This window comes from Saimiri boliviensis, chromosome 12 (genome assembly GCF_048565385.1).
Source record: "Saimiri boliviensis isolate mSaiBol1 chromosome 12, mSaiBol1.pri, whole genome shotgun sequence".
Taxonomy (NCBI): Eukaryota; Metazoa; Chordata; class Mammalia; order Primates; family Cebidae; genus Saimiri; species Saimiri boliviensis.
Genome location: NC_133460.1, coordinates 28,658,760 through 28,674,210, shown reverse-complemented (window position 1 = coordinate 28,674,210; position 15,451 = coordinate 28,658,760). Strand labels below are relative to the sequence as shown.

Sequence of the window (15,451 nt, the reverse complement as noted above, 5' to 3'; positions counted from 1 at the left end):
TCCAGCCTGGGTGACAAAGTCAGACTTTGTCTCAGAAAAAGGAAAAAAGTTATTACTAGTTTAAAAACATGCCTAAAATTTGTCCTGCCAAAAAGGAGAGAGAAAAACATAAACTTTAGTTTTTATTTTATTTTATTTATGTTTGCTGAGAAGATTGCTGTAGTTTATTTATCTGTTTTTTATTTCTGTAGGTTTTTAGGGGAACAGGTGGTATTTGGTTATGTGAGTAAGTTCTTTAGTGATGATTTGTGAGTTTGAACAGAGTTTGTCGTATCATTCTTACGCCTTCGCATCCTCGTAGCTTAGCTCCCACGTATGAATGAGAATACACAATGTTTAGTTTTCCATGCCTGAGTTACTTCACTTAGAATAATAGTCTCCAATTCCATCGAGGTTCCTGGGAATGCCATTAATTTATTCCTTATTGTAACTGAGTGGTATTCCATCACATATATATGTGTGTGTGTGTGTGTGTGTGTGTGTGTGTGTGTATGTATATAAAATATATACACATATATCACAATTTTTTATCCCCTCATTGACTGATGGGCATTTGGGCTGGTTCCATATTTTTGTAACTGAAATTTGTAAATTGAAATTTGTTTGAGTTCCTTGTAGATTCTGGGTAATAGCCCTTTGTCAGATATATAGAGTGTGAAGACTTTCTCCCACTCCGTGGGTTGTCTGCTTACTCTGCCCATTGTTCCTTTCCCTGTGCAGAAGCTCTTCAGCTAAGTCTTCCCTGTTTGTTTTTGTTGCATTTGCTTCTGGGTTCTTGGTCATGAAGTCTTTGCCTAAGCTGGTGTCTAGAAGGGTTTTTCCAAGGTTGTCTTCTAGAATTTTTATGGTTTCAGGCATAAATTTATGTGCTTGATCCATCTTGAGTTGATTTTTGTGTATGGTGATAGTTGAGGATCCAGTTTCATTCTCCTGCATATGGCTTGCCAATTATCCCAGCATTATTTGTTGAATAGGGTTTGCTTTCTTCACTTTATATTTTAGTTGGCTTTGTTGAAGATCATTTGGCTATAGATATTCGGGTTTATTTCTGGGTTCTTTCTTCTGTTCCATTGGTGTATGTGTCTCTGTTTATACCAGTTTCATGCTGTTTTGGTAACTATGGCTTTATAGTAGAGTTTGAAATTAGGGAGTGTGATTGATGCCTCCAGATTTGTTGTTTTTGCTTAATTTTGATTTTGCTCTGTGGAGTCTTGTTTGGTCCCATATCAGTTTTAGTATTATTTTTTTCTAGTTTTGTGAAGAAGGATGATGGTGTTTTGATGGGAATTTCATTGAATTTGTAGATTGCTCTGGGCAATATGATCATTTTTACACTATTCATACCACCCACTCATGAGCAGGAGATGTCTTTTCTTTTGTTTGTGTCCATCATTTCATTCAGCAATGTTTTGTGGTTCCCAACAGCATATCAAAAAGATAATCCACCATGAGGAAATGGGTTTCATACCAGGGATCCAGGGATGGTTGAACATACACAGGTCAATAAATGTGATGCACCACATAAACAGAATTCGAAACAAAAATCACATGATCATCTCAATAGACACAGAAAAAGCATTTGACAAAATGCAGCATCGTTTTATCATGAAAACCCTCAGCAAAATGGGCATACAGAGGTCATACCTCAATGTAATAAAAGCCATCTATGACAGACCCACAGCCAACATAAGGCAAGGATGCCCCAGTCTCACTGCTTGTACTCAGCGTAGTACTGGAAGACCTAGCCAGAGCAGTCACACAAGAGAAAGAAAGAAAGGGCATCCAGATCAGTACATAGGAAGTCAGACTGTCACTGTTTGCTGATGACATGATTTTATACTTAGAAAACCCCCAAGACTCCACCAGAAAGCTCCAAGAAACTGATAAATGAATTTAACGAAGTTTCAGGAGACAAAATTAGTGTACACAAATCAGTAACTCTGTTGTACCCTAACCACAAATGCTGAGAATCAAACCAAGAACTCAGCCCCTTTTATAATAGTTGCAAAAATAAAATAAAATACTTAGAAATAGACCTATCCAAGGAAGTGAAAGACCTCTACATGGACCTTCGATGGTAAGCCTTTGGTTTTGACTTACTAAATTACTAGGTATAATTATTTTCTAGTTTTTGTTATTAACCTACTATATAACCCTTTCCTTTTCTTGTTAAAGATCATAAAATTTCACACTCTTTATTCATGCTGACTGCAGTTAGATGATTTATTTCTTTTTTGTTGACTACCTTAAATAATACGTATAAACAGTAAACCGTTAGGGGTGTTTTTGGTGTAATTAAATGTAGTAAGACTTATTTTCCAAATTATAATTGAATTAATTTATTAAATACTTGTAAAAGTTTTTGATTTACTCAAGATTCTGTGCTTAGAAGCTGGAGGTAGAAAGAGTAAGAGCCCTCCCTTACTCTTTTTTTTTTTTTTTGAGACGGAGTTTCGCTCTTGTTACCCAGGCTGGAGTGCAACGGCGCGATCTCAGCTAACCGCAACCTCCACCTCCTGGGTTCAGGCAATTCTCCTGCCTCAGCCTCCGGAGTAGCTGGGGTGACAGGCACGCACCACCATGCCCAGCTAATTTTTTGTGTTTTTAGGAGAGACGGGATTTTACCATGTTAACCTGGATGGTCTCGATTTCTTGACCTCATGATCCACCCGCCTCGGTCTCCCAAAGTGCTGGGATTACAGGCTTGAGCCACCGCGCCTGGCTGAGCCCTCCCTTACTCTTATGGAGAGGCATACTTTCTGGTGAGGGAAATACTCGGCAAGAATTAGTATCATGTTACCAGTCTTGAATTTGATTAATTAGTGTACAGAAAAACAAAAACAAAACTTTTTTTTGTGTGGCTGCTGGAAAAAAGATCCAAGAAGGTAGATGGAATCAAGCTTGCTGAGACAAGCAGAGAGAAAAACAGTCTTCTAGGCAGAGAGCAAGGGTATAGCAGGAAAATGCCTAGGTGCAGGTCAGCTGATTTATAGAATGAAATTAATCAACTTTTGAAATGAATGGCAAGTATTCTCTGAGGGTTTCATTTGAGTCATGTCATGGAAGTCTTATTTAAACACGAAGTGAAAGTTAAATTTTTTAAATTGTTATCTGTTTTTAGGGTGTGAGAGAATATTTAAGTGATAACCTTTTCATCCTCCACATAAGAAAACAGGACTAGAGAAACCTACGGCTTCCTCACTTGGTGGTGGCCTAGCAACCCTGGCACACAGAACCTCTGAATGTGAAACACCTGTTTTGTCACAATATTGCCTGAAATAATACACATAGGATTAGTAAGTTTGTAAATACATTAGTCTTATATTCATTGCAATAAATTTCTCTTGTACCAGTATTATTTAATACATTACATTTTATTGTAATAAATTAATAGAAATTCGCAGCTGCTTTATATCATGGTAGAAAAAAACAAATTGTATTTTAAACTTTTGTCATTATATATAAAGGGAATTCATAAAATCCTTGTTAGGTTTGATGACAGGTAGCATATTAAGAGCAGCATTTTCTAACCCATATCTCAATATCATCTCTGGAAGTTAAGAGCCTCCAATGGTTTTTCCGTACATTGCACACGATATCACACTCAGGCAGTTCATGGAGTGTAAGAAATATCTTAGTGCTTTGTCATGTGACGTTTTCACTGGGGGAAAAAAAAACACACTTTGATAAGTTTACCTTATCCTTCCCTTCCTCTTTAGATATATATGGATCATTTTTCTATAAAATTCAGCTCATGTTCGACAATTTTTCTTGAAGACACCACAGCCAGCTGCCCTCATTTTAAAATGACACTAAAATCGTGAGTACAACTCTACTGCCAAGGGACAGATTAAAATTATTTCAGTCATTTGATTTTCCTCTTCAATCAGTTTAAGAAATTGGAGTCACCCATATATTGATACCAGATTCTAAATATTAAGTATCAATTTCTCTTTTCATCTTCTCCATCATGGTGGAAGGAAAAATCTCTCAGCAAATAAGCAATTTCAGAAACAGTGTTGCTATTTATTTGATGCCTTTATGCCTTAAGAGAATGCTGAATGCAATAAGAAGGATAGGTTCCCTTTATTGAATGTTTTTTGTGAAAAATTAGTTTCTCAATGCGTTGCAGGCCTAAGTCAATGTGTACTACTTTGGATATCAGTCTTAGAAGAAGGAACAGCTTTTTCTCCGCTGGCACCACAGTGTGTCTGCATTTGAATTTCTCCCATTGTGCATGAGCACCTGATGGGCCACAAAGATGCACTTGGAGAGCACTCTGAGATGAAGTTTATCTTTTAAAAGGAACAACCACCAACACCACCACCACAGGGGCTGTCCATTGTACATGACGATCATCTCCTTGGTTATGAGTGCTGATTTTTTTTTCCCCCCCGAGATGGAGTTTCGCTCTTGTTACTGAGGCTGGAGTGCAATGGCGCGATCTCGGCTCACCACAACCTCCGCCTCCCGGGTTCAGGCAATTCTTCCGCCTCAGCCTCCTGAGGAGCTGGGATTACAGGCACGCACCACTATCGCCAGCTAATTTTTTGTATTTTTAGTAGAGATGGGGTTTCACCATGCTGACCAGGATGGTCTTGATCTCTTGACCTCGTGATCCACCCGCCTCGGCCTCCCAAAGTGCTGGGATTACAGGCTTGAGCCACCATGCCCGGCCTCGGGATTATAGGTTTGAGCCACCGCGCCCAGCCATGAGTGTTGATTTTTAGAGCACAGTTTGCAAAGTGCTAATTTAGGATATTAATATCCTTATATTTAAGTTTACTTTTCATTCTAGAAATATAACTAGCTAGCTTAAAAACAATTTTGTTTTGAATGCAGTAGCCTTTTTAGCTAATTCAATTGTCAGTAACTTTTTCTTTAATTAAAAATGGCAGGTTTACACACTTATAATAATGTCACTTTCCTCCCTTCCTTATAAAAATAGTTGAGATGAAATTGTGTTTCAGCAAAAATTGAAATCAAATTATGTCTTAGGTGCTGAGCTCTGGGACCTATTGAGTCATCACTAAATGTCTGTGGTCAGCCAAGTTTCTTCAGTCTTTTTTCTTTCTCCTTTTCTTTTCTTTCTTTTCTCTTTCTCTCTTTCTTTTTTTTGAAATGGAGTTTTCCTCTTGTCGTATTGCCCAGACTGGAGTGCAATGCACCATCTTGGAGGTGGAGGTTGTGGTGATATGACTCACCACAACCTCCACCTCCCAGGTTCCAGCAATTCTGCCTCAGCCTCCCAAGTAGCTAAGATTAGTCATGCACCACACCCAGCTGATTTTGTATTCTTTTTTATTTGAGAGTTGAGGTTTCTCCGTGTTAGTCAGGCTGGTCTGGAACTCTCAACCTCAGGTGATCTGCCCACCTCTGCCTCCAAAAGTGCTGGAATTACAGGCATGAGCCACCACACCTGGCGGTCTCTTAAATCTTTGAGCATAAAAACAAACAAGCAAACAAACAACTTTGGCTAAAGTCCCTGGCTGCTTTTTAATTCAAATGATTTTTATGTGTTAGCATAGAATTCCAAAGTAGCTTTGAAGACAGTCTTGTTCAAACAAATTTCATGTCTTTTTCCTCATTCTTCTAATTTTTAGAAGTCTACTTTCAAAAGTAAAGTAAGTTTTAATTTGCCATCAGCAAGTTTGAGAAATGATCATTTGGTGTATTCACTCTTGGTGAAATAGAGGTTTATTGAGCAAATTAATAGGGCAAATTGGCTTCAGGAAAAGATTTTGAAAAATGTTCATTACAAGTTAGTATTGCACTGTTTTCAATGGGATAGTTGGAACTCATTGGGATCACTTTTGCAAAGTTTTTCTTCAAAATAGATGTCTGCAAATACATGTATCCTCCAATCTCCACTTTCCCTCTATCTCTAGGCACTGAGAAGTCTTTTAGGAAAACATAGCATCTTTATGTGAAGAAAAGCAGCCCAGAAGATTCTGATTTTTACCCCAACTCAATCATTTCAAATTTTGCTGCACATTGAAATCACCTGGGAAGCTTTTACCAACAACCCTGATGGCCAAAGTTATATCCAATGCCAATTATTGAAAATGAGGCAGTTATTAAAGCTTCTCAGGTGATTTTAATGTACAGCAAAATTCAGAGCCATTGCCTAATTTGAGTTTAGGGCAAGAAATTGCTCCTGTTTGTTGGGACCTTGGGCAAGTCAGTTTTAAGATTTGTTTCCCTGACCTGTAAAATGAGTGTTGGATTAAATGCCTTGTAAGGTCATTGGTCCTTTCCAGCATATAACTTCAAATTCTGTGATTTTAAAATTATTTCAGAGATGAAAACTACTTGAAGCACTATAGACACGTCCATCTGAAGTGCTCATGTTACAGGCTTTTTAAAAAGTGCTGTTACTAAAATTGAGATTTGCCTTCCCTCAGTTATTTTGAACCTCATTGTAGATGCTGAGGGCAAATGGAAGCACGTAACTTACGTAAGAGAACCTCTTGTTTTCTGATACACAGCATCAGTGGGTAACATAGAAATACAGTTACATATATCTGAAGAGTTGTATCTGTTCATAAATATTTCAGTTAAACTAACTGAAGATACCTGCCATTGATATTACACTGTGTCGTGCTGCACTACCTTGTTAGCACTGCTTATTTTAGGATTGCTGTACCTATCACTGATGTCATGTGAGCTTATGTTTACTAATATGTTTTCTAATAATTATGCAAAAGCAATTTCAAATAATTTTATTTGTTATAAAGCACTTTCATTATATTATGTACTTTTTGGGAAATAATTTTAAAAATGGGTGGATAGGAGATAGTGGACTAAACTAAAATGCAGGGCCTAACATTTAAAAAAAGAAACCACTACTGTGTGGCTGAAATTTAAACATATGTACACATAGATATAAATTGCATGAGTCAGGGTGTGGCGGCTCAAGCTGTAATCCCAGCACTTTGGGAGGCTGAGGCAGGTAGATCACGTGAGACCAGGAGTTTGAGATCAACCTGACCATCATGGCAAAACCCCATCCCCACTGAAAATACAAAAGTTAGCTGGGCATAATGGCACCAAACCGTAGTATCAGCTACTTGGGAGGCTGAAGCGTGAGAATTGCTTGAACTCGGCAGGTGGAGGTTGTAGTGAACCAAGGTTGCTTTGGGCTACAGAGCAAGACTCTGGGTCACACAATAAATAAATACATAAAATAAGTTGCATGTGATGAAAGGTTTTGTGGGTAGAGGAACATATAACAGGGAACTTTGTTATTATTTATATATTATAAGCATCTACAGAAACACGTTTTCTAACAGTGTATTGAATTGCCTTGCATTTTTGTTCTCATATTTTTGCTAAAACCCAAGAAATGAAAACAAGAAAGTGCCCTTATGGAACTGTTCTGAACTAGAAGGTTTTAATTTCAGGGCCACTAGGAGAGTTTCCACCACACCCTTTTAAAAAAATGTCGTCAGACCTAACAAATGATAACATCTATTGTTGTGAATGTTTTTCCTTCCACAGTGTGGCCTTGGAGATATATTACCTTATCAAGAAAAGGTGAGCTTTTTAAAAAACTGTCTTGTTATTCTGGCTAATTACTTTGCAAGCTATCAAGCTCTTTAAGTCGCAGCTCTAGACATCATGAGCTGTATTGGGCCTACTAAAATATCCAAGCAAATTATTTGTGTTTTCCTTGGTCCTTAACACTTTTAATTCTTAAATGATTGGGAGTCTCAAAGAGTATATATTTATATTGATGATATTGATATTTACTGTCTTAGAACTATAAAATTGAGATTTTTGTCAAAATCTATTTTTAGTTTAGATTTCACAGCCTTACCACTGTTGATATCTTGATCTAGATAATGCTTTGTCACAAGGACTGTCCTGTGCATTGCAGAAAGTTTAGCAGCACTGGTGGCCTGTACCAAGTAGATGTCAGTAGTTACCCATGACCCAGGTTGTGACAACAGAAAATACTCCTTGAGAACAATATTGTTAACAGAAAAATTTTTAATGAGAAAATAGATTTTCTGCAACAAAAAGTTGAGTAAAAAGTGTGTCATGTATTTATATGATTGAAGACCTGGAATGTCGCACTTGATAGAAGACGGCTGGATTCTCTAGGTCTTTCTTTGCAGTTTGCTTTAAGAAGCAATAAGATGGCCAGGTGTGGTGGGAGGCACCTGCAATCCCAGCACTTTGGGGAGGCCAAGGTGGGCAGATTCATTTGAGGTCAGAAGGTTGAGACCAGCCTGACCACCATGGTGGAAACCCATCTCTTCTAAAAATACAAAAAATATCTGGGCATGATAATGGATGCCTGTGGTCAAAAAAGGGAAGCAATGACATGCCCTAATCTCATGCAAATATGTAGTTGGTAAAAGGTGCATTTTTAAAGCTTTGAGACATTTGTGGGTATTTAATAGTAAGTGCAAACTTGACAAGTGCTACTTTTTAAAATTCCTTGCAGTGGTATTACACATATTAAAAAATTTATTTGATCAGTAATCAGTAATCTGTCTTGCATGGTAAATGGATCTTTCCCCCCATACTTGCATTTATACTATCATGCATTAGTTATTTGGAATATATTGGTTTATGTTTTATTGTGTCAAAAATCACTTTTAACCACCAATGTTATTTTAAAAGTCTTTAAGTGTTGAAAAGCTGTCAAGCCTGCAGTAGAATGATCGAGATTTTCAAAGTCCTCAGGAAAGCTTAATTTATCATTGGGAACACATGTTAATTTCCTTGATGTAACAACTTCAGTTCATTTATTTTTGAGAATGATAGTTGTCCCTTTTTTTTAGACTGAGTCTCACTCTGTCACTTGGCTGTATTACATTGGCATGATCTCAGCTCAAGCAATTCTCTCACCTCAGACTCCTGTGTAGCTGGGCCCACAGAGATGTGGCACCACGTCTGGCTAATTTTTGTATGTTTTTGGTAGAGACAGAGTTTCACCATGCTTCCCAGGCTACTCAAACTTCTGAAGGAGCTCAAGCGATCTGCTGCTTTGGTCTCCCAAAGGGTTTGGATTTTAGAGGTGTGAACCATTGCACTGGCACAGTAGCACCTTTAAATAAAAATGATGTTATGTGAAAAAAGTGATTGTTCCACTCACAATTAAATCATGAATTTTTTAAAAAAAAAATCCGTACTGCAGTCAGCAGAAGTGCTTCTTCTTAGCTTTCTACTGATTCAGAATATGAAAGAGACATGTCAAGATTCAGTAACACCGTTAATTTTTACCACCTCACCAAAGACATTCTTAAGTACTTTAGACTGCTTTTTAACTGTAAGGGACAATAAAGAACAGAATTACTCCCAGTGCAATTGGTACCACTGCCTTGATTTAGGATGAGAAATCAGCAGTGCTTTTATACAGTTATGGCAAGTGTCTATGAAAAAGTAGTCAGTGTCTTTATATTAGTTTCTTAATTAAAAAAAAATTTGTATCAACTTTCTGAGGTTGAATTAGTATGATTGTCAGAACAGTGTCCAGCAGACACGGTGGCTCAGGCCTGTAATCCCAGCACTTTGAGAGGCCAAGCAGATGGATCACCTGAGGTCAGGAGTTCAAGACCAGCCTTGCCAGCCTGGTGAAACCTCATTTCTAATAAAAATACAAAAGTTAGCTGAGTGTGGTGGTAGGCACCCATAATCCCAGCCACTCGGGAGGCTGAGGCAGGAGAATCACCTGAACCTGGGAGACGGAGACTGCAGTGAGCCAAGCTCCCACCATTGCACTCCAGCCTGGGCAATAAGAGTGAAACTCCATCTCAGAAAAACAAAAACAAACAAACAAAATAAAACAAAGAAAAACAAAACAGTGTTGACCTCTTAGGCCTTCTCAGAAAGGGTCTTCGGGATCCCCAGAGGTCCACAGAGCACATTTGGAGAACCACTGGTTTATCACACAGGCACAATGCATTAGTTTTACAAAATTTAAAGTTAATCAAAGACTAGCCTCTTTTAAAATAAAAGGGCAGATGAGTTTTTAATTCAAACAACAGAAAATAAATTCATCATGAAAGTATACTACAGAGGACTAAAAAGAAAGGAAGCTAGGAAATTGGAATCACGTGTACATTTATTAAAGTCCTCAAGACTTTATTGCTCACCACTACTGCTTTGTAAAACATTCTTGTGTTTCAATGTGTGGTTAAGCAGAGAGAAAATATGTTTGGTTTATTGCCATTGCCTGTTAGGGAGGGTCAATACCTATAGGCAGTTCTGACTGGTTATTGTGAAAAAGATTTCACAGTACAGGACGTGATGTGCTGAGGAAGAAGAGGTCGGGAAACATTCTGCAGGGCAGGATCCAGGAGAAGAATTTGTACAAACTGTTTGCTTTGGTGAAGTAAACACCAAAGCACATAGGAGGCATTATTATACTAAACAGGTATTATACTAAGATATTAACAGTTTTTTGAAGTAATACACATTCTTATTTTATAGAGATGGAAACAGAACTATGGAAATACTTGATGAACGTATATTCCCATTTAATGTAAGTGGCACTTTTATTGAGGTTGCATTTTCATCACAGACTTGTATTTGTTTCATGCTGATGTCAAAGCCGTCTTTAAATCCTCCCCATTTCATGTTGCATTTAGTCCTGTTAGATGTTGTAAAAAGAATGTATTAGAATAAGAACTGATCTGTAGCTCTGTTTAATTAGTGAACAACTATGAGTAAATCTACTATCGAAATAACAGAAAATGTATCTTTTAAAAGACAGTTATTAGTAGCATCAAGCAGTATGAGTATATGTAAATACTTTTAACACAGAAGCATGACTTTTATGAAGAGAGTTAAAAATAATTTAAGTTTAAATCAACCTACATGTTATAAAAGTTTAAAAATGTACTTCCTCAAGTACATAATAGCCACATGTAGCTAGTGACTATTGTATATAACAGCGCAAAGTTAGAGCCTCATGGTTACAGGAAACAGTATTTTCTCAAAGTTTATTGCAGAGAATGACATACCATCAGGAAGACATTAAAGCCTAAGAGTAGCTTACATTTGGATAGAATTATGTGGGGCAAAGAGTAAAAAAGAACAAAAATTTTCTGAACTTTAGCTCATATAATTTTTAAGTGAATGTTGATGAGTATTAAATCATTATGGTATTTTAAGATCCCACTGTTCATAGTGTAAAAACTGAAAGACATTTCCCCAATCAAAATGATTGTAAATGATACATGGGCACAAATGTGAACACTGCTGTCTTAAGAGCACTTCAGGTTTTCTCTTCAATGGATACTTACATTGCATCCTTTCTTCTTTCAGCGAGGAGAGGTTCTGGAAGAACACTTTATGTGTGATCCTACACACAAAGCGATTTACAGATTTATACGTACTATGTTTTGTGTGAAAAGGCTAGATGCTGACTTAGCAATCATAAGTTTGGTAAGATATTTTCTATTTATAGCATCTTTAGAAATTGGTCTTGTAGAGCGGCCTGGCTAATGTGGTTAAACCCTGTCTCTACCAAAAATACAAAAATTAGCCAGGCATGGTGGCACGCCGCTGTAGTCCCAGCCACTCAGGGGACTGAGGCAGGAGAACTGCTGAACTCAGGAGGCAGAGTGCAGTGACCTGAGATCAAGCCAGTGTACTTCAGCCTAGGCAACAGAGCAGAACTCTATCTCCAAAAAAAAAAAAAAAAAAAAAAAAAAAAAGAAATTGATCTTGTAAACAGAGTCCTATGTTCCTGATTTTAAATGAAAGTAGGTTTCTGAAATTATCTCAGAACTTTAAGAGAAACTTTTGAAAGCAAATACACACATTTGAGTTGAATCATCATTATGGCTTAAATGTTGCCTTGCGTTTCTCATTACAGAAAAATTGCTATTAAAGGCAGCAGGAGGGATTTCTGGTTTCTCCCCCCACACTTCAGTGCACACATGCACATGCAGTGCACACACATCCAGGGCATGTGGAGGGCTTGGAATGAAGAGCAGTAACAAGACCATCTGGTTCATGGGCAGGAATGTGTGCCATTGTAGGTCTAAGCTCAGTCCCAGTGTGTATCCCCGGGCAATTCTCATGTATGTTGTGATTGAGAGCTACTGCCCTCCGTTCATTGGTCCTTGGGTGTGTTAATCTACCCCCGCTGGGCAGAGTAGGTAGCAAAAATATTTGGGCTATGATTGTGATATGGCCCCTTACTTAACCTGATGAAACAAAGTCTCTGTAGAACATAAGAATAAAAGGCATCGACTTTCTGGTCAAAACCAGAAGTATTCTGGTTTTTCATAAGAGTTCTTATCACAGCATTTAAACTGAGCTAAATCAAAGGCCAGTGCTCTGTTTTCCAGGTTTACATAAAAAGACTTGTCAAGTGTGCTGATATCAACATTTGTCCAACCAACTGGAGGAGGATTGTCTTGGGAGCCATTCTTCTTGTTATCAAGGCTGGGAGCAGTGTGGCTGTGGACAATAAGGACTTATGCGGGCTCTTTGAGAAAATCACAGTAGACGATATGTGAGTTTGTACAGTTTTTTTTTTTTTGAACTTTCTAACCATTTTTGAATACTTTATTTGCTCCCATAAACTTAAACACTTTGAGAAATACTTTTAAAGTTTACATTATTCAGATAATAAGAATGGGCATAAATACCACATACTCTTTCTCCCCAGCTTTAGAAAAACAGTTCATATTTTTCACTAGTCATTGGTAGGTCTTGGTAAATTGCTGTTGTAGTAATCTCATAAATGAAAATGTATTTTTCTGGTAAATGTTTTTGGCAAATATCTTACCAGTGTACAATGAGAAACCTAATAGTACAGTCAATTTCCTTACGGCTTTTACAAGCTGTCTGCAAGTTCTAGTCTCTTTGTGAGGAGCGCATATCTGGCCTTTGAAATAATTGTTTGCCCATTGACAGGTCTGGGGCCTCTGCATTGTGAAGTAGAGCTTCACCCTGAGCCATACGTTGTGTATTTGCGTTTGCTGGTGTTCTCCCGCTTCTCTCTGAAAATCCATTTTATAAAAACCTTGAGATACAGAATAGCCACACTTCCCTGTGCCCCTGTCCTCTTCCCATTAGGAGTGCTGCATCACTGGGCTGATGAGTCAGAAGTTCCAGCGTTCCTCCCAGGCAGTCTGAGAAACATTGAGGGGGCATCACCCCATGCTCACCACACTCAGGAGGTTCCCGGGGCATTAATGCAACCACAGCAGCACTTGGGGGGCCCCAAGTTATCTATGAGAATGTAAGAAATCTTGCTGAATCATGGAGTTGCTCATAGACGGCAGCATGACACTGAAACAGGAGCTCCATGGGTCTTTCTTTCAGTCTGGCCTCATGACTGCTGTAAAGGGAAGGGTCTTGGAGCTGGTTGGTAGGGTGAGCCAGGGAGGCATTTTCGGCACAGGCTCTCACAGTGTCCACTAGACAGCGAGAATGGCTTTGTGGGTGACACTTAGGAAAATCTGAAGGAACACCTCTTGATGACATAGAAGCATATGAAGCGTATGAAGATGAAGATCCTCAGGCACTGGCAAGAGGTTTGTTTTTGTTTGTTTCTTTGTTTTTACGTTTGCCTGTTACTCCAGATAAGACTGTGATTCAGGATGTAGGCAGTCACAAATAGAATTCTCCGCCAATTGTGCTCCCCACAGGAATAACACCTTTAGCAACTATTTAAATAAAAAAGCACCTCAATAAGAATGATGTGGTTTTAATGTCATATCAGTGAAAGAGGCACTGAACAGCATAGAAAAGACAGTCTTGAATTGCTGATGCCACCACTGTGAACCTGTGGCAAGGAGAGAGGCGACATGCTTGGGGAAGGGAGAGCACAGCAGCTGTGGGACTTTGCCTGAACTCAGTGCTGCCTCGTCACAGCAGAAAGCAAATCAAAGCTGAATCCACCCAAATCCCACCCACAGAAAAAACATTTAGATTAGCCCCAACCATAGGGGAATTATTCATCCCCGTGGTTGGAACTTGCGTGGTGAAAGCCTGGCTGCCATGGGATAAAATAGTCTGGGATCCTTAATCAACCTGAAAGGCTGTCTAGGTCACAAGGACTGCAACTCCTAGTGCCATCTGGACAGACCTAGTGCTGTCCCAGAGGTCATGGCCACAGGGGTGCTTGTATCACTCCTCTCCCAGCTCCGGGCAGCTTAGTGCAGAGAGACGGACTTCATTTGTGGGAAAGTAAGTGAAGAAACGAGTCTCTGTCCATTAATCTAAAGAATTCCTTCAGGTCTCATCTCAGACCACCAATGTGGAGCCTCCACAATTCTGCAAAAAGCAATGACATTCTTCACAGAAATAGAAATTTTAAAATGAATTCTAAAATATACAGACAACTACAAAAGACTCGGAATATCCAAAGCTAACCTGAGCAAAAACAAACCTGGGGGAATTATATTATCTAATTTCAAATTACCCTCTACACCTGTAGTAACCAGAACAGCATGGCACTGTGATTAAAAACAGACACGTAGCCCAATGGAACAGAATGGAAACCCAGAAACCAATTCATACATCTGCAGTGAACTCATTCTCTACGAAGGTGCCAAGCACATGCAATGGGGTAATGACAGTCTCGTCGGTAAGGGGTGCTGGGAAAAGTGCATATCCACATGCAGAAGAATGAAACCAGGCTCCTGTTTCTTACCTTTTACAAAAATCAAATCAAAATGGATTAAAGATGTAAATCTAAGCTGGGCATGGTGGCTCACACTTGTAATCCCAGCACTTTGGGAGGCGAAGATAGGAGAATGGCTTGAGCTCAGGAGTTCGAGATGATCTAGGCAATGCGGTATCTCTGCCTTTTAAAAAACTAAAAATAGATTTAAATCTATGACCTCAGATATGAAACTAAAATAAAACAGTGGGAAAATTCTCCATGATATTGAACTGGGCAAGTATTTCTTGCATAATGTTTTATAAGCACAGGCAACCAAAGCAAAAATGGGCAAATTAGGTCACATCAAGTTAAAAAGCTTCTACACAACAAAGGAAACAGTGAACAAAGTGAAGTGACAACCCACAGAATGGGGGAAGGTATTTGAAAACTGTCTGACAAGGGATTAATTACCAGAATACTAAGGAGCTCAAATAACTCCGTAGGAAAAAAAATAACTATCTGATTTTTTAAATGGGCAAAATATCTGAATAGACATTTCTGAAAAGAGGACACATTAGGCAGGCTTGGTGGCATGTGCCTGTAATTTCAGCTGCTTAGGAGGCTTAGATGTGAAAATTACCTGAGCCTGGGAGGTCAAGGCTGCAGTGAGCTGTGATTCTGCCACTGCGCTCCAACCTGATTGACAAAGTGAGACCTGTTTGAAAACTCCCTAAGAAAGGCATGCCAATGCCAAACAGGTATGTGAAAAGATACTCAACATCAATATCATTGATGTTCAGAGAAATGCAAATCAAAATTACAATGAGAGATCATTTCACCGCACTTAAAATGACTCTTACTGTAAAAACAGGC

General features: G+C 38.6%; 1 protein-coding gene across 1 annotated transcript in view; it reads left to right on the top strand.

Moving 5' to 3' along the window:
* Window positions 1–15,451, top strand: part of LOC120360120 (cyclin-Y-like protein 2) — a 33,776-nt gene that overhangs the window by 9,055 nt on the left and 9,270 nt on the right. Inside the window, exons 5-9 of the mRNA XM_074382190.1 lie at window positions 3,720–3,820; window positions 7,501–7,536; window positions 10,444–10,495; window positions 11,281–11,400; window positions 12,312–12,478. Of these exons, the coding sequence (XP_074238291.1) occupies window positions 3,720–3,820; window positions 7,501–7,536; window positions 10,444–10,495; window positions 11,281–11,400; window positions 12,312–12,478 (476 nt within the window). The remainder of the gene's footprint in view (window positions 1–3,719; window positions 3,821–7,500; window positions 7,537–10,443; window positions 10,496–11,280; window positions 11,401–12,311; window positions 12,479–15,451) is intronic.